Raw genomic sequence first — 23252 nt, forward strand, 5'->3', positions numbered from 1 at the left:
TGGTAAATCTTCTTTGCACCTTTTCCAGAGCTTCCACATCCTTCCTAAAATGAGGCGACCAGAACTGTACACAGTACTCCAAATGTGGCCTTACCAAAGTTTTGTACAGCTGCATCATCACCTCACGGCTCTTAAATTCAATCCCTCTGTTAATGAACGCGAGCACACCATAGGCCTTCTTCACAGCTCTATCCACTTGAGTGGCAACTTTCAAAGATGTATGAACATAGACCCCAAGATCTCGCTGCTCCTCCACATTGCCAAGAACTCTACCGTTAACCCTATATTCCGCATTCATATTTGTCCTTCCAAAATGGACAACCTCACACTTTTCAGGGTTAAACTCCATCTGCCACTTCTCAGCCCAGCTCTGCATCCTATCTGTGTCTCTTTGCAGCCGACAACAGCCCTCCTTACTATCCACAACTCCACCAATCTTCGTATCGTCTGCAAATTTACTGACCCACCCTTCAACTCCCTCATCCAAGTCATTAATGAAAATCACAAACAGCAGAGGACCCAGAACTGATCCCTGCGGTACGCCACTGGTAACTGGGATCCAGGCTGAATATTTGCCATCCACCACCACTCTCTGACTTCTATTGGTTAGCCAGTTCGTTATCCAACTGGCCAAATTTCCCACTATCCCATGCCTCCTTACTTTCTGCATAAGCCTACCATGGGAAACTTTATCAAATGCCTTACTAAAATCCATGTACACTACATCCACTGCTTTACCTTCATCCACATGCTTGGTCACCTCCTCAAAGAATTCAATAAGATTTGTAAGGCAAGACCTACCCCTCACAAATCCGTGCTGACTATCCCTAATCAAGCAGTGTCTTTCCAGATGCTCAGAAATCCTATCCTTCAGTACCCTTTCCATTACTTTGCCTACCACCGAAGTAAGACTAACTGGCCTGTAATTCCCAGGGTTATCCCTAGTTCCTTTTTTGAACAGGGGCACGACATTCGCCACTCTCCAATCCCCTGGTACCACCCCTGTTGACAGTGAGGACGAAAAGATCATTGCCAACGGCTCTGCAATTTCATCTCTTGCTTCCCATAGAATCCTTGGATATATCCCGTCAGGCCCGGGGGACTTGTCTATCCTCAAGTTTTTCAAAATGCCCAACACATCTTCCTTCCTGACAAGTATTTCCTCGAGCTTACCAATCTGTTTCACACTGCCCTCTCCAATAATATCGCCCCTCTCACCTTGACATTGAGACGATTGCCCCGGTGAGGGCGGCAGTATTGAGCGCAATGGCGGAGGTGCGGGAGCAAGGTGAGACACTGAAGGAAGTGGAAGAGGCATTATCGCAGCACAGTGACCAACTCACCTCGATGGGGAAGGAGCTGCGGAGGGTTATAGAGACCAACAAGGGTCTGCGAGCCAAAATGGAAGACCTGGGAAACAGAATCTGAGGATCGTGGGTCTGCCCGAAGGGGTGGAAGGCCCGAGGCCGACGGAGTGTTTTGCCACGATGTTGGCGGAGCTATTGGGGGAGGGGCACGATCCCGCTCGATATGAACTGGATCGGGCTCATCGGTCGTGGAGACCTATACCAAAGGCGAGTGAGCCGCCAAGAGTAGTGACTGTTTGTTTCCTTAGGTACAGCGTGAAGGAGAAGGTCCTGTGCTGGGCAAAGCAGAAGCGGGTGGTGCAGTGGGCTGGAGCTGGTATACGTATATACCAGGACTTTACGGTGGAGTTGGCGAGGAGGCGGGTGGCCTTCAGCTGGGTGAAGAAGGCACTGTATATCAGCAAGGTGCAGTGCGGCATAGTATATCCAGCTAAGTTGAGGGTGACCTACAAATCTAAGGACTTTTATTTTGGGACGGCGGAAGGGTTTGCGAAAGCAGGACTGTGGCAGAATTGAAATGAAAAATGAAAATCGCTTATTGTCACAAGTAGGCTTCAAATGAAGTTACTGTGAAAAGCCCCGAGTCGCCACATTCCGGTGCCTGTTCGGGGAGGCTGGTACGGGAAATGGGACTGAGAGCTGGTCTTGTAGCCACATATAACTTTACTTGTGTTGGTGTATGTACTAAATGAGTCGACGCTGTATATTTGGACAAGGGAAGAGTTGGGACTTTCATTTGCAATGATGGTTCTTTGGGGTTTGGGTGTGTATGCTAGGGTTGTGTGCTAAAGGGGATTTCTTGGTTTTCCTGGAACCGGGCAAGGGGGAAGGCGACCCGGGCGGAGTGTGTGGTGGGGGGAGGGGCTGCGGCCATCGGAGCCTGGTAGAACAGGTTTTGATGAGTCTAGTCGGGTGAAAGGTTGAGGGAAGGAACTGAGGCTGGGGGGAGGAGTTTACAAGAGGAAGTGGAGGGGAGGAATCTGTGGAGAGGGGGTCTACAATTCATGGGTGTCATTCACAGTACAGTTTTGGGGATTGGATGGCCTTGAATATTGGGGGGTTGGACTATATATGTCAATGGTGCCCATGGGCGATTCCGGATTCCTTTTTTTTTCTTGGGAGGTTGTTTTATTTCATGCCTATATTGTCAGGCGAGCCGTTGTTTGGGGGATGGTAGGAGGTTGGGATGGTTTTTGTTAATAAGGGGATTGACATTGTATTCGTTACCGTTTACTGTTTGTTGGTGGGGTTTAAATTTTGAAAAAAATGTGAAAATGAATAAAGATATTTTTTTTAAAGTTCTAACCTTTGAGTGTTGACGTTATTGGTAAAAAAATATAAATCACACAGAGCAACAAGAAGGAAGCAATACATTGTAGTCCTCACCCAAAGAGTGGTACAAATGTGGAACTTGATACAGGAAGTGGTTAAAGCAAACAATATTTATATCTTCATTTAAGGGAAACTAGACAAAGATTTGAGGGAGGAGGGAGTCCTCATGAAGAAATCTTTGTTAAAACCTCCATCTCACGGAGGAGGCTCCAGCTCTGAAAGCTCTGCTCCCAGTTTGCCAGCTGTGAGAAATTCTATCACAGCAGCAATCTTAGAAACATAGAATCACTATAGTGCGGGAGATCATTCGGCCCATCGAGTCTGCACCAGCCCTCTGAAAGGGCACCTACCTAGACCCACATCCACCCTTTCCCCGTAACCCAGTAATCCCACCCAACCTTTTGGACACTAATTTTATCACGGCCAATCCACCTAACCTGCACATATTTTGGGGATTGTGGGAGGAAACCGGAACACCCGGAGGAAACCCACACAGACACGGGGAGAACGTGCAGACTCCACACAGACAGTCACCCAAGTTCGGAATTGAACTCGGGTCCCTGGCGCTGTGAGGCAGCGGTGCTAACCATTCTGCCGCCCCAGGTCCACAACATTCTGGGCGGGATCCTCTGATCCCGCGACGGCCCGCCCAGCTGGGGCTCCTCACCCTGCTCTGTAAAAGCTGGCCCGGGCGGGGACCGCCACCTCCCGTTAGTCCCGACAATAGTGGCCGTTTCCGTAAACTAAAGCAGAACTCCAGTTAACTCACCTTCTTGGGCTTCCTGGGTCTTTATATTTACAAATAGAAGCACAAACAGGGGTGAGAACAATTCAGAACACCTTCAGTGGTGGAGGTAAAGTTAATTAACACACGGTTTGGAGAAACTGAGATGTAGATCCTGAGGTTTAAAATAAAGCATAAAAGTAGGGAGGAGGGGGGGGGGGTCGATTAGCTCAGTTGGCTACACCGCTGGTTTGTAATGTGGAGCGACACCAACAGCGCGGGTTCAATTCCCCTACCGGTTGAGGTTATCCATGAAGGCCCGCCTTCTCAACCTTGCCCCTCGCCTGAGGTGTGGTGACCGCTAAATCACCAAAAAGAGTCACCCACGGTCCTCGCGGACTGTGGTGACTGATTTCACAACACCTCAAGGTGTGAGAAATTCAGAACTCATTTTCCAATTTTCTCCCTTCCCATTCTGCAAGTAGCAAAGGGCAAGTATTTGTGCCTCTCTATTAAACCCATCAGATTGAAGGTTTGTGAAATTAACAGTGCGAGATCTAGGAAGGAAGCACAAGCTTAGATTGGGTAAATGAATGAATGATCAAATCAGAAAAAATAAAGAGAGGGAAAGATAGACTGCATTGAAAGAGAGAAAATAGATGCAAAAGGGAAAGTTTTTAAAACGTGAAAGTAATTAAAACCCTGAAGAAAGGAGACTCCACAATTGTAATAATTAATTTTCAATGCCGGGGAGGTCGATTGACAGTAATTAATTGATCTCATCACTATCTGGGTACTTCGAATCGAAATGACAAGTTATGTGGCAGGTTTTACCTGTATCTACCATGCAAAGAGGAACATTTGATTCCATCTGTTTCTACAAGGCCCATATTACCCGAGATATCTTTTTTCTTCCAATATAATTGTAAGAACATTTTGTATTAATCTTGATCTCCATCAAGTTTTTTTTGCATTCCCTTTCTGCAGCTCTTACTATCTCAGGTAATGTGAAAGAGTAGGAGAAAAAAGTAAAAGAATGGCACTGAGTCCCCATGCCCATTCAGAGAGCCAGTGCAGACCACGATGGACCGAATGGCCTCCTTCCGCGCTGAAACAATTCTGCGATTCTGAGTTTAAATCTGAGTAAACTGTGTTCACATGATTCATTGTATTGGACCTTGGAGCACAGCAATATATTAGAACAAACCGATTGATCTCCCATAACTTTTGCTACCCAGAACAATTAAAGAAAGTGAAAGTTCCCAAGCAATCCTGAAGAAATGAGACTCCACACTTGTAAAAATTCATTCATTAAAAGGCCAGAAATTTGTTCTGGAGCTGTACAGACTTTTGATCTGCAAGAGTCAAGGGTTATGGAGTGCGGGGGGGGGGGGGGGGGGGGGGGGGGTAATCAACTGTATACCTGTTCAGCTACTATAATTTCTGCTGGATGTGCGACAGGATTGCCATTACTGCACAGAAACAGAATTTCCATCACAAGGCCAACGTTTACTTCAGCAAGTTGGAGCAGCTCTGAGGAAACTCCCCCTCCGCGTGTTCACTAGTCCTGTCGCAGACTGTGCTGAAGCGAATCCAATAGTTACATGCACTTCCGATACAGGGACATTGATAGCATTCCTTAAAAACAATACACTTTTTCATGGTTGATCACCTTTTGAAATCCCCCCCCCCCCCCCCTCCCACATGCTCAGGGCACCGCACAGCGTTTTACGGCCAATTTGGAGAATAGGCAAAAGTGTGAGCCAATTTGGACAGAGCAAGGTCCCACACACAGCAGTGTGCTTTTAATGGTGTTGGTTGATGGGCGTAATATTGACCAGGACACCAGATGATTCCTCAAGAGTTGTTGCATCTTTTATGCTCATCTCAGCTGGGAGATGGGGCTTCAGTTTCGTTAGCATTTCACCCAAAAGCCTCTCTGGCAATACAGCGCCTGTGCAGTGAACCACAATGTCAGCCTCGATTAGGTGCCCTCAAGTCGTAGATTAGGGCTGGAATACATTTCCTTTTGACACCAAGATAAGAGTATTGCCACTGGCACCACTCAGCTTACAAAAACAAGTTCAACAGACCAACCACATTAATTGCCCCTCCACAACCGTCTCTAACCTCCGACCCAATCCATTCCCCCTTTTGCTTTTGATAGAACATCTCTCTGGCCCCAGCTCCAGCTTCTACGCTGCCGCTCTTTTGTTCTCGGAGCTGACCTTTGTGTCCCAGGCCGAGGGCAGGAATTGCTGATGAAGGTAAAAAAAAGCTATGGGCTGAGCAGAAATCGATGCCCTCCTGCCAGCAGCGCACGGCACAGAGTCCGATCCCAGAGGGCCAGGCAGGAGAGCCGAGGTCAGCAATTATAAAGGCAAACAGAATGTCAGTGAAAGTCCCAGCAGCCAGGCCAGACCCCCTTGGAGCATCAACCGTGCCACCCACCCAACCTGGACCAGACATGGAGCCTTCCTGAACTGCACTGCTCAGGTTGCTCTATGGTCCTGTTCATTACGGGCCAGGGGGGTCGTTAGGGGACCAGATTTGGTGATATAACTTTGAAGAGAGAATTATAGGATGGCTTCCCCATTTCCTCAGTATGTCCAAAATACTCAGCACACCGACAGGATGGGTTATTTGTTTTCTGTCGAAATTCTTTTTTGTTGAATAAATTTAGAGTACCCAATTTATTTTTTTCCAATTAAGGGGCAATTTAGCGTGGCCAGTCCATCTACCCTGCACATCTTTGGGTTGTGGGGGCGAAACCCACGCAGACACGGGGAGAATGTGCAAACTCCACACGGACAGTGACCCAGAGCTGGGATCGAACCTGGGACCTCGGCGCCGTGAGGCAGCAGTGCTAACCCACTGCGCCACCGTGCTGCCTTCCGAAATTCTGAAGTTGTAGACAAAACAGGACAAAACAGGGGTGGCACGGTAGCACAGTGGTTAGCACTGGATAAAAGCAAATTACTGCAGACGCTGGAATCTGAAACGAAAGAGAAAATGCTGGAAAATCTCAGCAGGTCAGGCAGCATCTGTAGGGAGAGAAAAGAGCTAACGTTTTGAGTCCGATGTCAAAGCTAACAGACAGAGAAAGTGGGGAATATTTATACTGTGGAGTGAGAATGAAAGATGAGTCATAGCCACAGAAACCCAGGGAAACCGGGTGCTAACGGCCACAGAAACCAAGGGGAAAGAGGACTGATGGCAGTCCCCAGAGAGGACAAAAGATGTGAAAGGTCAAACAGCAGAGAAACTAACATCAGAGGATGAACTGTAGATGTGGGGGGAGGGGAAGGGGGAAGCAAAGAGGAGAAAGGTTAAGGAAAGGTGGATAAGATTTTGGGGGGTAGAGGGTGTAAATATATATTAAGAAAGAAAGAAATGGTAAAAGACAGTTAAAGTGAAATGGGATGAAAACAAATGGGTCGCGGTAGGGTACAGCTGATCATCTGAAGTTGTTGAATTTGATGTTGAGACCGGAAGGCCTAACCGGAAGATGAGATGTTGTTCCTCCAGTTTGCGTTGAGCTTCACTGCAACAGGCCAAGAACAGACATGTGGGCATGGGAGCAGGGTCTTTTGTTAAAATGGCAAGCAACGGGACGGTCAGGGTCCTGAATGCGCACAGACCGAAAATGCTCAGCAAAGCGATCACCCAGTCTGCGTTTGGTCTCTCCGACATAGAGGAGACCACATTGGTAGCAGCGAATGCAGTCGACCAAATTGGAAGAGATGCAAGTGAAACGCTGCTTAAACTGGAATGAGTGTTTTGGGCCTGGGATGTTAAGCATGGAAGAGGTAAAGAGGCAGGTGTTACACCTTCTGCGATTGCATGGGAAGGTGCCATGGGTGATGGGAGAGGTACTGGGTATGGTGGAGGAGTGGACTAGATTATCTCGGGGGGAACGGTCTCTGTGGAAAACTGACAGAGGGAGTGAAGGGCAGATGTGTTTGGTGGTGGCATCACGCTGGAGTTGGCCAAAATGGCGGAGGATTATGCTTTGCATACGGAGGCTGGTGGGATGAAATGTGAGAACGAGTGGGACTCTATCCTTGTTCTAGGAGGGAGGGGAGGGGGCGAGGGTAGTGGCGCGGGAGATGGACCGCACACTGTTGAGGGCCCTGTCAACAACTGTAGGTGGGAAATCACGGTTGAGGAAGAAGGAACACATTTTCGAAGCACCATTTTGTAAAGTGGCATCATCGGAACAAATGCGACGGAGGCGAAGGAGTTGAGAGAAAGGGATGGAGTCCTTACAGGGTGTAGGTTGCGAAGAGCTGTAGTCCAGATAGCTGTGGGAGTCAGTAGGCTTTTGTGGATATTAGTGGATAGTCTATTACCGGAAATGGAGACAGAAAGATCAAGGAAGGGAAGTATCTGAGATGGACCAGGTGAAAGTGATGGAGGGGTGGAAACTGGAAGCGAAGTTGATGAATTTTTCCAGGTCCGGGTGAGAGCATGAAGCGGCACCAAAATAGTAATCAATGTATCGGTAAAGGAGTTGTGGGAGGGGACCCGGGTAGGCCTGGAACAAGGAATCCTCCACATACCCCATAAAAAGGCAAGCGTAGCTAGGACCCATGCGGGTACCCATTGCTACACCTTTGATTTCGGGAAAATGGGATGAGTTAAAGGAGAAGTTATTGAGAGATAGAACGAGTTCAGCCAGGCGGAGGAGAGTGGTGGTGGATGGGAATTGTGTAGAGAGATTGCACATCCATGGTGAATAGAATGCCGTTAGGGCCCGTGAATTAGAAGCTGTCAATATGACGCAGTGCATCGGAGGAATCCCGGATGTAGGTGGGGAGGGAATGGACCAGAGGAGTTAGGATGGAGTCAAGATAAGTGGAAACGTGCACTGTTGCTTCATAGCGCCAGAGACCCCGGGTTCGATTCCCGGCTTGGGTCACTGTCTGTGCGGAGTCTGCACGTTCTCCCCTGTCTGCTCCGGTTTCCACCCGGTGCTCCGGTTTCCTCCCACAAATCCCAAACATGAGCTTGTTAGGTGAATTGGACATTCTGAATTCTCCTTCCGTGTACCCGAACAGGCGCCGGAGTGTGGTGGCTAGGGGCTTTTCACAGTAACTTCATTGCAGTGTTAATTTAAGCCTACTCGTGACAATAAAGATTATTATTATTATTATTATTAAGGTGCCACAAATGGGGAGAAAAAATGGGGAATGAAAGGGATAATAAAAAACAGAAAGTGCTGGATAAACCCAGCAGGTCTGGCAAAAGCATCTGTGGGAGAGGGAGCGAAAGACAGGAGTTAAAAGGTTTCGACGCAGAACAAGAGGGGAGGGCAAAAAAAGAGTTTGCCTGAAATGAGTTCAAAAGACTTTGCCCAAAAAGACTTTGCCCAAAAAGAGTTCAAAAGAGTTTGGCCAAAAAGAGTTTGGTCAAAAAGAGTTCAAAAGAGTTGGCCCAAAAAGAGTTTGGCCAAAAAGAGTTTGGTCAAAAAGAGTTCAAAAGAGTTTGGCCAAAAAGAGTTTGGTCAAAAAGAGTTCAAAAGAGTTGGCCCAAAAAGAGTTTGGCCAAAAAGAGTTTGGTCAAAAAGAGTTCAAAAGAGTTTGGCCAAAAAGAGTTTGGTCAAAAAGAGTTCAAAAGAGTTGGCCCAAAAAGAGTTTGGTCAAAAAGAGTTAGCCCAAAAAGAGTTCAAAAGTGTTTGCCCAAAAAGAGTTTTAAAGAGTTTGGTCAAAAGAGGGCAAAAGTTCTGGCCAGTGGTGTGAAGGCACGAAGAGTCCATCAAATCACACTGTCATTCACACTGCAGGCAACGACTTTGGAAAACTTTGGCAGATACTATGGGGGGTTGACAGGGTGGCGGGGGGAGGGGGGTTGACAGGGAGGAGGAGGGGGTGACCCGACACTGCTGGTGGGGGAGAGATGCTGCCCTGAGTGGCTGGCGAATGACTGGGGGTTTCCAGGACTCCGTGTTGCAGACACACACGCACACAGAAGTCTGGCGAGCCATGAGAAGTGAACCGCGCCGCCGCAGGTTTACCTGACGCTGATGGTGACGATGTCTCCCTCTGTTAGAGTCGGGAAGTTTGCCTGCAGGAATCTCCGGGCGAGTGTGAAGAGAGCGGGGAAAAAGAGAGAGCCCAGCAGCAGGAGGTGCCACATGTTGGAGTCCAGTTCCCCCTCCTTGCCCTGGTTGCTGCTGTCTGTGTGTGTCCCTGTCCTTGCTGGGGGGGAAGCACCCAGCGTAACCACACTGGCAGCTCCCTCTTCCACACACCCCAAAAACCTGACGATCAGACGAGATCCACACCTCCTTCTGCTCGCAATACCACCGAGTAACGAAACTCTCTGAAACGAGAGAGAGAAATGTTATGACTACAAACTAATTAAGACAAACAGGTCAAACCTGCCTGAGGCCACAGTATCCTCATTTTTTTGTTTTAAAAAAAGCTTTCTCAGGTTGAAATGGGTCCAGGTCGATCTAATGCCTGGCTAATTTAATATTTTATGTCAATCCGAGGTCGCCCCCCCCCCCTCTCTTGGAGGGAAAATTCTGAATCCCAAATCAATGGAAAGCTGCCCCACAAGCCCATTGGAAAATGGTCAGCAAACCCCTGAGGGGGTTCATTCCTCCCAGACCACCCGTCTTCGCTGGTGCGAATGAATGAAACCCCCTTGGCAACACCCCCCATCCCGCCCCCCACATCCCCCCTATATCCCCCATCTCCATATATCCCCCAACCTCCCCCATATATCCCCATATCTCCCCCTATATCTCCCAACCTCCACCCCCATATATCCCCCATATCCCCCCATCCTCCACCACCATATAGCTCCATATCTTCCCCTATATCCCCTCATGCTGCACCCCATATCTCCCCCAATATCCCACACCCCCATATCTCCCCCTTTATCCCGCACCCCCATATAGCCCCATATTTCCCCCTGTATTCCCCCACCCCCATGATCCCTTATTTGTCCTTCCCTTCGGTCCCAATATTTATCTCACTTCTGGCTCCCTTTAGTTGCCTTGCCCTCCACCCCCGCCCGCCCTGTGAATGTCTGAAAATATGTCTTTCTATAACCATTAATGTTTTTTCTTGCGGGTGTTTAGATTTGTTAGTCAAATATGTTGCCCTGATGGAGGCACAGAGCGCACAATTGAACAATATAAAATGCTGCAAATACTCCGCAGTGGCTGCCCTTGACCTGCTGTGAGACGATTAGAGGGTAGGGCCTATGTGTTGAATTACATTTTCACTCTTTTTCTATAAGCCAAGGTCTATAGACAAATGTCAATTGCAATAAACGTGGCTAATGGATCCATGTCACACGTGGAGATCAGTAAAATAAAAAGTTCTGCGTAAATTGAAACCTCCTTAGCCGAATGATATATCTCACAGGTTAAGGGGGTCAGCTTAAATCATGAAGAAACTAAAACACCTTGCCTTGTCTGTCAGGGCATAAATAGCAAATAATATTTCATTGCCCTATTGGTACAATGCAGACCAGCCATGAGTAATGTCTGATCAGATGCTGCAAGTGTTAGGTTGAGAACATGTAGTGCTTTAGTGTTGCAGTAAAAAAGTTACAATATCTATTTGGCCAACTATCATCCGACAGGTGCGAGATCCCAGTGGATTAACGACATGGCCAAAAACTGAACGGTTTCACGAGGCAAGGCTCACAAAAGCCCGACTCAACCTTCCCTTTTTCTGAATCTCCTCCACCCTCTGTTACATTAATGGCGCTGACCCTTCACATTAAAATCCCATGTGCCCCCTTCTGTCTGTTCCTATCTCCCCGGCCTTTTCCCGGCAATAATTACATGCTGCGTATAATGGCCGGAATTCTCCGGCCGTTGCGATTCCCTGTTCCTGGCGGCAGCGCGCCCGATGAGTTTCCCGGTGGCGTGAGGTGGCTCCGACAGGAAATCCCATTGACAAGTGGTGGGAGTGGAGAATCGCAACCCCCCTCCTGCCTGCGAACCGCGGAGTGCCGAGAAACATGGGGTTAGTGGGCCGGAGAAACTAGCTCGATATACATATATACGTCCGTAAGCATTTGCTCGCCCTCTTCAGTCAGGCCATGACCGCAATGGAAATACCCAACAGGGGAAATTGTCGTTGACGTCTTTAAACTCCGCGCTCGCTGACGCAGAGGAATCCTTACTCCCGAGAGGGTTCTTTCTCAATTTCCTTCTCAAAGGTCAAGCAAAGAAGGAGGCTTGCACGTCGCAATGCTCACGGAGGACTTCTCGTACAAATTACCAGCAATTCACCTTTAGTTTTGAATTATACTCCACAGATCAATTTCAAGGATTATCCTACATTTCGCAATATCCACAAAATCCGTGAAGTGATAAATTGGGTAGGCCCTCGCTCATAAAATTGCCAAAGGATTTAAGGATGAAATTAGACTTGCTGTGACATGCACTTTTTAAGAGTTTTTTGGAGTATTCCCTGCAGTCCCTGAATTTAAAACCACACAATCCTGGTAATGACAATTTGATTAACCAAATGTCTATATTGGGAAATGTGCTAAAAGCACGTTATTAATGGAACTTCGAAAGATCACAGGTATGTAGGGTACAGCCTGTGAGCTTTTAAAAATAAATATTAGAATGTGCTGGTATTATTTTAGAAGGTAACTGGCTTAGCGAAGAATGGCAATCCAATAGGTGTAGTTTACTTGCCTATTTGAACCGGCACTCGGGAAATAAAGGTGCAGATCTGAGGGGATAGGACAAGGGAATGGGACTTGACTGGATTACTCTACATAGAATCATAGAAATTACATTGCAGAAGGAGGCCATTCAGCCCATCAAGTCTGCACCAGCCCTTGGGAAGAGCACCCCATTTATGCCCACACCTCCACCCTATCCCCATAACCCAGTAACCCCACCTAACCTTTTTGGACACAAAGGGCAATTTAGCACAGCCAACCCACCTAACCTGCACATCTTTGGACTGTGGGAGGAAACCGGAGCACCCGGAAGAGGCCCATTCAGACACATGGGGAACGTGCAGACTCCGTACAGACAGTGACCCAAGAGCCGGGAATCGAACCTGAGATCCTGGAGCTGTGAAGCAACTGTGCTAACCACTGTGCTACCGAGCTGACTATAGAGAGTCAGCATTGGCTCAATGGACCCGATCAGCTCTGCTGGATGGGCCACATTATCCACATGCCTGACACGAGACTCCTGAAACAAGCTCTCGACCCGGAGCTTCAACATGGCAAGCCGAGCCCCAGGAGGGTAGTGGAAGCGCTTCAAGGACACCCTCAAAGCCTCCTCGAAAAGGGTCAACAACCCCATCAACACCTGGGAATCCCTGTCCCAAGACCATCCGGAAGTGGAGGAAAAGCATCCGGAAAGGAGCTGAACACCCCGTTTCATTGCCGAGAGCAAGCTGAAGCCAAGCGTTGACAGTGAAAGGAGCGCGTGGCAACCTAGTTCCCCCCACCGCACCCCACTCACCCTACACCACCCACCCGCTCCTCCAACCACTGTCTCCCCCACCTGTGTCAAGGACTGAAGGTCGCCCATTGGATAGCTCAGTCACCCGAGAACTCATTTGTAGTGTGGAGGCAAGTCATCCTCGACTCCGAGGGACTGCCCAAGAATGGGATGGGCTGAATGGCCACCTACCATGCCACCATGACTCTTTGACTCTTTTTTCATAAAGCCTATCAAGTGAGGCTTAACTAAACTTTCAGAAAGTCGCTTAAATGAATTGAGAATTGGAATCAGTCACAGAAGAGGAAGCGTGATAATAAAGAAAAATGCTCTACCTAGGAAATATAGCCTGCAGTATTTAGCTAGAAACAGTTCTGGGATACTAGTTATTTATTACATTTGTAAATGATACAGAACAGGATATGCATGATATAGAACAGACAAGTGCTTCTTCGGCCACAACTTAATAATTGCACTTCGCTATTTTAACTTGAAGTCTGCTCTCTCGCAATAATTCACAAGGATGATATTTAGTATTGAGACATGCATGATATGGGAAGACCTGGCTTCAATTCCGAACTTGGGTGACTGTCTGGAGTTTGTTCTTTCTCCCCGTGTCTGCATGGGTTTCCTCCGGGTGCTCCGGCTTTCTCCCACAGTCCAAAGGTGTGCAGGTTAGGTGAATTGCCCCTTAATGTCCAAAAAGGTTAGGTGGCTTTATAGGGATAGGGCAGGGGCATTCTGCCCTATGGGGATTCTATTATTATCTGGTCATTATCGTAGTGTTGTTTGTGTCAGCTTGCTTCTATACCATAACAGTGACTGCACTTCAAAAGTACTTCATTGGCTATAATGTGTTTTGTGACGTCTGGTGTTGAATGAAATGAATGAAAATCGTTTATTGTCACAAGTAGGCTTCAAACGAAGTTACTGTGAAAAGCCCCTCATCGCCACATTCCAGCGCCTGTTCAGGGAGGCTGGTACGGGAATTGAACCGTGCTGCTGGCCTGCCTTGGTCTGCTTTCAAAGCCAGCGATTTAGCCCAGTGTGCTAAACCAGCCCCAGGTGTTTGTGAAAAGTGTAAGTCTTTAATTAAATAGTTTGAGTGTTGTGGTCAGATACACTAATATTTATCTGGCGATGCGGTTTCTTGACTGAAAAATTCCACCGTCTAAATTAAATGGTGCCCCGGTAAGTCTTCTGGTTCTATGTTCCCCCACAAATCCAAACTCCTCCTGTTGCCAACTACGTCTGACTTACCTCCAATCCATTTCCATCTCCACCTTTGTCACACAGCACATGCATCTCAAAGGCTGCTTTGTGCTCATTAACACTACAACTTCTCTCTTCTCACTGTGTAGTCTGCCCATCATTCCATTCTTTCCTTCACCCGACGCGCTAGTTACAGGTCATTCACTGTATCACAGGAAAATAGGGATGTACGGAAAGGGAGAGGTTAAAAATGGGACAAGGAGACTTCCGGGTGCGGCGATGACCAGCTAAGTCGCACGTTTCGGCAGCTCCCGGTGGAACGGACTTTTGGGCTCTTAATAAGAGCCCCAACGGCAATTTTAACGGCTAAAAGCACTGTGCGGTAAACCAGAAGGGAATCCCCCCTGGATATGGATGGAAAAAGGAGAGGAAAGTGGCCGGATTGCGGTGGATCCTTTAGAGCAGCGGCAAGGAAGGCAAGCAAAAACCAAGATGGCGTCGGAAGGTGGCAGTTTAATATGGGGCCCTGAACAACACGAGTTTTTGAAACGCTTCGTGGAAGAGCTTAAAAAGGAGATGAAGAAGGAGCTGTTGGCCCCGATATTACAGGCGATTGAAGGGCTAAAAGATGAGCAAAAGACCCAGGAGCGGGAGCTTCGGGTCGTGAAGGCAAAGGCTGCCGAGAACGAGGACGATATACAGGGCCTGGTGGTGAAGACGGCGATGCACGAGGCACACCATAAACGATGTGTGGAAAGGCTGGAGGTGCTGGAGAATAATGCGAGGAGGAAGAATTTAAGGATTCTTGGTCTTCCTGAAGGTGCAGAAGGGGCAGACGTCGGGGCATATGTGAGCACGATGCTGCACTCGTAATTGGGATCGGAGGCCCCGACGGGTCCGCTGGAGGTGGAGGGAGCCTATCGAGTTATGGTGCGAAGACCGAGGGCTGGAGAAATTCCTCGAGCCATAGTGGTGAGATTCCTCCGTTTTAAGGAGAGAGAGATGGTCCTAAGATGGGCAAAGAAAACTCGGAGCAGTAGATGTGGGAACGCGGTGATCCGCGTATATCAAGACTGGAGTGCGGAGGTGGTGAGAAGGAGGGCGAGCTTTAATCGGGCCAAGGCGGTGCTTCATAAAAAGATTAAATTTGGAATGCTGCAGCCGGCAAGACTGTGGGTCACATATCAAGGGAAGCACCACTACTTTGAAACGGCGGATGAGGCGTGGACATTTATTGTTGAAGAGAAATTGGAATGAGTGGGTTATTAAAAAAGAACGTTCGAGACAAAGTGGTGGGGCGAATATGGGGGGCGAAGAGGGGGGGGAAAAAGGGGGAGAGATGATTTTTATGTTGTTAATCCTGCGACCCGGTAACTTTTCTCTCTTCCACAGGTTGTGGGGGAGGGAGGAAGGGAGGTGGAGGAGTTGGAGGCGTTGGCCATTGGGGGTGGGGCCAAAAGGGAAGCGCGGGCTTTGTTCCCGCGCTATGATAATTATGGCGGGAATAGGGAAGCAGGAAGGAGGGGGCGCCGCACGGTGCGAGCCGAGGTCACGGGGGAAGCCGAGGTCGGCCAGAGTTTGCTGACTTCTGGGAGCAACATGGGGGGTGTAACTACGCTAGTGGGGGATCTAGCGGGGGTGGTGGGAGGGGGGGATTTACTGGGTTGCTGCTGGGGAGAAGGGGGAGCTGGTATGGGGTGGGGTAGGCGGGGCGGGGGGGCACCGCCTGGGGGGGACACAGCTGCGTGGGAACCGGGTGAGGAGCTGGGTAAAAGGGGATGGCTAATCGACATGGGGGGGGGGGGGGTAAAGAGCCCCCCAACCCGGCTGATCACGTGGAATGTGAGAGGGCTGAAAGGGCCGATTAAGAGGGCACGGGTACTCGCACACCTAAAGAAACTTAAGGCAGATGTGGTTATGTTACAGGAGACGCATTTGAAACTGATAGACCAGGTTAGACTACGCAAAGGATGGGTGGGGCAGGTGTTTCATTCGGGGCTAGATGCAAAAAACAGGGGGGTGGCTATATTAGTGGGGAAGCGGGTAATGTTTGAGGCAAAGACCATAGTGGCGGATAGTGGGGGCAGATACGTGATGGTGAGTGGCAAATTACAGGGGGAGGCGGTGGTCTTAGTGAACGTATATGCCCCGAACTGGGATGATGCCAACTTTATGAGGCGCATGTTAGGACGTATCCCGGACCTAGAGGTGGGGAAGTTGGTAATGGGTGGAGATTTTAACACGGTGCTGGAACCAGGGCTGGACAGATCGAGGTCCAGGACTGGAAGGAGGCCGGCAGCAGCCAAGGTGCTTAAAGACTTTATGGAGCAGATGGGAGGAGTAGACCCATGGAGATTTAGTAGACCTAGGAGTAAGGAGTTTTTGTTTTTCTCCTATGTCCACAAAGTTTATTCGCGAATAGACTTTTTTGTTTTGGGAAGGGCGCTGATCCCGAAGGTGAGGGGAACGGAGTATACGGCTATAGCCATTTCGGATCACGCTCCACATTGGGTGGACTTGGAGATAGGGGAGGAAACAGAAGGGCGTCCACCCTGGAGAATGGACATGGGACTAATGTCGGATGAGGGTGTGTGTCTAAGGGTGAGGGGTGTATTGAAAAGTACTTGGAACTCAATGATAATGGGGAGGTCCAGGTGGGAGTGGTCTGGGAGGCGCTGAAGGCAGTGGTTAGAGGGGAGCTGATATCAATCAGGGCACATAAAGGAAAGCAGGAGAGTAGGGAACGGGAGCGGTTGCTGCAAGAACTTCTGAGGGTGGACAGGCAATATGCGGAGGCACCGGAGGAGGGACTGTACAGGGAAAGGCAAAGGCTACATGTAGAATTTGAATTGCTGACTACGGGTACTGCAGAGGCACAGTGGAGGAAGGCACAGGGTGTACAATACGAATATGGGGAGAAGGCGAGCAGGTTGCTGGCCCACCAATTGAGGAAAAGGGGAGCAGCGAGGGAAATAGGGGGAGTGAGGGATGAGGAGGGAGAGATAGAGCGGGGAGCGGAGAGAGTGAATGGAGTGTTCAAGGCATTCTATGAAAGATTATATGAAGCTCAGCCCCCGGATGGGAAGGAGAGAATGATGTGTTTTCTGGACCAGCTGGAATTTCCTAAGGTGGAGGAGCAGGAGAGGGTGGGACTGGGAGCACAGATCGAAATGGAGGAAGTAGTGAAAGGAATTAGGAGCATGCAGGCGGGGAAGGCTCCGGGACCGGATGGATTCCCAGTTGAATTTTACAGGAAATACATGGACTTGCTCGCCCCGCTACTGATGAGAACCTTTAATGAGGCGAGGGAAAGGGGACAGCTGCCCCCGACTATGTCAGAGGCAACGATATCGCTTCTCCTAAAGAAAGAAAAAGACCCGCTGCAATGCGGGTCCTATAGGCCTATTTCCCTCCTGAATGTAGACGCTAAGATTCTGGCCAAGGTAATGGCAATGAGGATAGAGGATTGTGTCCCGGGGGTGGTCCATGAGGACCAAACTGGGTTTGTGAAGGGGAGACAGCTGAATACGAATATACGGAGGCTGCTAGGGGTAATGATGATGCCCCCACCAGAGGGGGAAGCGGAGATAGTGGTGGCGATGGATGCCGAGAAAGCATTTGATAGAGTGGAGTGGGATTATTTGTGGGAGGTGTTGAGGAGATTTGGCTTTGGAGATGAGTATATTAGATGGGTACAGCTGCTGTATAGGGCCCCGATGGCGGGCGTGGTCACGAATGGACGGGGGTCTGCATATTTTCGGCTCCATAGAGGGACGAGGCAGGGATGTCCTCTGTCCCCATTACTGTTTGCACTGGCGATTGAGCCCCTGGCAATAGCACTGAGGCGTACCAGGAAGTGGAGGGGAGTACTCAGGGGAGGAGAAGAACACCGGGTATCTCTGTATGCGGACGATTTGTTGTTGTATGTGGCGGACCCGGCGGAGGGGATGCCAGAGTTAATGCGGATACTTGGGGAGTTTGGAGAATTCTCAGGATATAAACTGAACATGGGGAAAAGTGAGTTGTTTGTGGTGCATCCAGGGGGGCAGAGCAGAGAAATAGAGGACTTACCGCTGAGGAAGGTAACAAGGGACTTTCGCTACTTGGGGATCCAGATAGCCAAGAATTGGGGTACATTGCATAGGTTAAATTTAACGCGGTTGGTGGAACAGATGGAGGAGGACTTCAAGAGATGGGACATGGTATCCCTGTCACTGGCAGGGAGGGTGTAGGCGGTTAAAATGGTGGTCCTCCCGAGATTCCTTTTTGTGTTTCAGTGCCTCCCGGTGGTGATCACGAAGGCTTTTTTCAAAAGGATTGAGAAGAATATCATGAGTTTTGTGTGGGCTGGGAAGACCCCGAGAGTGAGGAGGGGATTTTTGCAGCGTAGTAGGGATAGAGGGGGGCTGGCACTACCGAGCCTAAGTGAGTACTACTGGGCCGCCAATATCTCAATGGTATGTAAGTGGATGGGAGAAGAGGAGAGAGCGGCGTGGAAGAGATTGGAGAGGGCGTCCTGCAGGGGGACTAGCCTACAAGCAATGGTGATGGCCCCATTGCCGTTCTCACCGAAGAAATACACCACAAGCCCGGTGGTGGTGGCTACTCTGAAAATCTGGGGGCAGTGGAGACGACATAGGGGAAGGACGGGAGCCTCGGTGCGGTCCCCGATAAGAAATAACCATAGGTTTGCTCCGGGGAGAATGGATGGGGGATTTGGAACATGGCAAAGAGCAGGAGTAACACAATTGAGAGATCTGTTTGTAGATGGGACGTTTGCAAGTCTGGGAGCGCTGACCAAAAAATATGGGTAGCCCCAAGGGAATGCATTCCGGTATATGCAACTGAAGGCTTTTGCGAGGCAACAGGTGAGGGAATTCCCGCAGCTCCCGACGCAGGAGGTGCAGGACAGAGTGATCTCAAAGACATGGGTGGGGGACGGTAAGGTATCAGACATATATAGGGAAATGAGAGACGAGGGGGAGATTATGGTAGATGAGCTGAAAGGGAAATGGGAAGAGGAGCAGGGGGAGGAGATTGAGGAGGGGATGTGGGCTGATGCCCTAAGTAGGGTAAACTCATCGTCCTCGTGTGCCAGGCTAAGCCTGATACAATTTAAGGTGTTACACAGGGCGCATATGACTGGAGCATGGCTCAGTAAATTTTTTGGAGTCGAGGATAGGTGTGCGAGATGCTCGAGAAGCCCAGCGATTCACACCCACATGTTCTGGTCATGTCCGGCACTACAGGGGTTTTGGATGGGGGTGACAAAGGTGCTTTCGAAGGTGGTGGGGGTCCGGGTCGAACCAAGCTGGGGGTTGGCTATATTCGGGGTTGCAGAGGAGCCGGGAGTGCAGGAGGCGAAAGAGGCTGATGTTTTGGCCTTTGCGTCCCTAGTAGTCCGGCGCAGGATACTGTTGATGTGGAAGGAAGCCAAGCCCCCAGGTGTGGAGACCTGGATAAATGACATGGCAGGGTTTATAAAGTTGGAGTGGATTAAGTTCGTCCTAAGGGGATCGGCTCAAGGGTTCACCAGGCGGTGGCAACCGTTTGTCGAATACCTCACAGAAAGATAGAGGGAAGGGAAAAGAAGAAGACAACAGCAGCAACCCGGGAGGGGGGGGGAGGGGGGAGGAACCAGAAGGGCTCTCAGGGATGTTAGTGTATATGCATAATATGTATAGGTTGTTGTTATAGGTAATTGTATATTGGACTGCTAAATTGTATTTTTGGAGAGTATTTATTTGGGACAAGGCAGTTGCCATTTAGTTTTGTTTTTTTTAAATTTCGATGTTGTTTATATATTATTTATTTATTGCTAAAAACTGGCCATTGTTATTTATATTGTTATATTACTGTGTAAAGGATACACAATGTACTGTCATGGTTGGCCAAAAATTTTGAATAAAATATTTTTTTTTTAAAAATGGGACAAGAATGACATTACGCGAAAGAGGGGGGGATTCGTTTTAAGGGTGGGATAGGGGAAGTGGAACCCGTTGCAGGTTTGACATGTCGGGCGGCATGGTGGTGCAGGGGCTAGCACTGCTGCCTCACGGTGCCAAGGTCCCAGGTTCGATCCTGGCCCCGGGTCACTGTCCGTTGAGGTGTTTGCACATTCTCCCCGTGTCTACTTGGGTCTCACTCCCACAAGCCAAAGATGTGCAGGGTAGGTGGAACGGCCACGCTACATTGCCCCTTATTTGGGAAAAAAAAATAATTGGGTACTCTAAATTTAAAAAAAAAGATTTGACATGTCAGTACTCAGTGCGTGGAAATGCACCGAAACAACAACTTATATCAAAAGACCGCTCGCAAAGTATTAAAACATTCTAAGGCACTTCACAGGAGCATTATAAAGCAAAGATTGACACTGAGCCATATAAGGCATTGGTATTCGGGAAGATGATCAACAGCAGGGTCAAAGAGGTAGATTTTAAGGTGTGTTTTAAATGAGAAACATGATGTAGGGAGGTTTCGGAAGGGAATTCCAGATGTTTAAGACCCAGGGAAATGAAAGCATGCAAACCACTGGAGCAATTAAAAAAAATAATAATTCATGTGATGTGGGCATTTATTGCCCATTCCTAATTGCCCTTCAACTGAGTGCCTTGTCAGGGCATTTCAGAGGACAGTTAAAAGTCAACCACCCTGCAGTCAACGGAGAAACCAGATCAGGGAAGATGGCAGATTTCCTTCCCTAAAGGACATTAGTGAACCAGATGGTATTTTGCGACAATGGTCATCATTAATTCCAGATTTTTATTGAATTCAAATTTCCCCATCCACAATGGCTGGGTTCCCAGACCATTTCCCTGGGTCTCCAGATGACTAGCCCAGTGTCAATACCACTATGTCACCACCAGCCCCCGCAATTAAAATCAGGAATGCTAATGAGCCCAAGATTGTCGATATTGCATAGTTTTAAAAAATATTGAGAGTACCCAATTCATTTTTTTCCAATTAAGGGGCAATGTAGCGTGGCCAATCCACCTAGCCTGCACATCTTTGGGCTGTGGGGGCGAAACCCACGCAAACATGGGGAGAATGTTCAAACTCCACACGGATAGTGACCCAGACCCTGGATCGAACCTGGGACCTCGGCCCCGTGAGACGGCAGTGCTAACCACTGCGCCACCGTGCTGCCCTTATTGCATGGTTTTAAGGGCAGGAAGACACCACAGAGACAGGGAAGAGCGAGGCCATGGAGGGATTTGAAAACAAGAATGGGAACTTTAAAATTGGAGGCATTGCTTGACTGGGACTCAATGTAGGTTGTTAGTCAACACTAGGCTGTAGATAATTGGGATTTGGTGGAAGGAACCTTCCTCTCTTTAATTTTAAGTTTGCTCAACAAAGAGTTTTATTATTAAAGTACCCCCCCACCCCACCCCTCCCATACCAAATCCAACCAGTGTGATGAGTAGGCATACCGGCAGAAATTTACAGCCCCTCCCGCCGGGGGGATTTTCCAGTCCAGTCGAAGTCAATGGACTTTTGAATGTGGGCCCACTAAGTTTTTCCCCCCCCCGCCCCAGCCCCAAATTCCACCCACTGCTTCTAGTTTCCAGTGTGATGGCTGGAAGACTTTAGGAATATTGGATTCTAAGTGTTGGGCAATTTAATGATTAAAAGCCTGGAGTTAGAGTGTGTTTGACTGCAGTGGTGATGGTTTAAAAAAAAAATAATTCTGTGTTCCAGGGCCTGGGTGCTTTTAGCACAACCCTCTGAATGGAAATTTGCCCTCAACACAGTCCAAAATGACTCTCCCCTTATCCTGTGATTGTACGCTCCCTAGTTCGAAACTGTAGCCAGAGGAAACAGCCTCTCAGGATCGATCTTGTCAAACCCCTAAGGATCTTATAGGTCCCATTTAGATCACCTCTCATCGTTCCAAACTCCAGAGAGTATGAGTGCGTTCCACTCAATTTAGTCCCTCCTCATCTAATAATAATAATCTTTATTGTCACAAGTAGGCTTACATTAACACTGCAATGAAGTTACTGTGGAAAGCCCCTATTTGCCACACTCCGGCGCCTGTTTGGGGACACTGAGGGAGAATTCAGAATGTCCAATTCACCTAACAAGCATGCCTTTCGGGACTCGTGGGAGGAAACCCACGCAGACACGGGGAGAATGTGCAGACTCCGCACAGACAGTGACCCAAGCCGGGAAACAAATCTGGGACCCTGGCGCTGTGAAGCAACAGTGCTACCGCGCCGCCCACCCTGTTATAATAATGAGAATATCCTGTTTTGGGATGTTTATCCCTTAACCTTCCTCCTTGGCTCCTCTTTGTCGCTCAACCTATGTCCCTTTTCTTCTTGTAGTATTTCTCTTTATCTCATTTTCATCTTTTTGATTGTTCATCAACTTCAGGTTAATAACAATCGCTTATTGTCACAAGTAGGCTTCAATTTGGCGCTTGTTCGGGGAGGCCAATCGGGGAATTGAACCCACGCTGCTGGCCTTGTTCTGCATTACAAGCCAACTGTTTAGCCCACTGTGCTGGACCAGCCCCCAAACCAGGTTATGCATGTTTTGGCTGTAGATCCATGATATACAGGAGCACTGGGTGATCCTGACGCTGACCAAGTGTATGTATGATAAGGTGTGACCAATTACGATGTTCTGACATACAAGATTGTGGCGAGGCTGCCTATAATGCTCACCACTAATAGTAACAGTGAGTACAAGACTTTCTAAATATCGGAACAAGGTTTGTGTCCGAGTGCCACACACAATATCAGGAAAGGCTTCAGGAAGTAAGATGTTTGCCTCTTGGAGACTAGGAGAAGCTAAAGGTGAAATCATGCAATCTGTTAATTGACTGCTTTAAAATTAGAAACAGGAAATCTCACCACCGCCGTCCATTTCTTTTTAAAGCAAGGTGTTCCGATTTAACCTTTGTTTTATTCCCTGGATGTGGAGCAAAACATGCTTTTGTTTTCTGTGTCGGTGTCATCATCGGGAAGATACTGGGAGGAGTTACAATGGCTGGAAGCAACGAGGGAGTGGAAGAAACACAGCAGAGTGACTCAGCAATGCTGCCAATCCTGTTACACAGGTTGTTTTGAGTTATCTCTGGGCACAGTCGCCTGCCAGTCAGTTTTTCCATATGATGTACTATACCTGTGATTCACAACTCCAGTCTGTATCAAACAAGCGGAATGTCAATATC

At 48.6% G+C, this 23252-nt stretch overlaps 1 protein-coding gene across 1 annotated transcript in view; it reads right to left on the minus strand.

The window, feature by feature from the left end:
- Positions 1-22949, minus strand: part of LOC140386885 (ceramide synthase-like) — a 49510-nt gene extending 26561 nt beyond the window's left edge. The window contains exons 1-2 of the mRNA XM_072469720.1: positions 22933-22949; positions 9440-9747 (exon numbers count right to left, since the gene is read on the minus strand). Of these exons, the coding sequence (XP_072325821.1) occupies positions 9440-9561 (122 nt within the window). The 5' untranslated portion in view covers positions 9562-9747; positions 22933-22949. The remainder of the gene's footprint in view (positions 1-9439; positions 9748-22932) is intronic.
- Between the last annotated feature and the right edge of the window lie 303 nt (positions 22950-23252).

Source organism: Scyliorhinus torazame, chromosome 12 (genome assembly GCF_047496885.1).
Source record: "Scyliorhinus torazame isolate Kashiwa2021f chromosome 12, sScyTor2.1, whole genome shotgun sequence".
Lineage (NCBI taxonomy): Eukaryota > Metazoa > Chordata > Chondrichthyes > Carcharhiniformes > Scyliorhinidae > Scyliorhinus > Scyliorhinus torazame.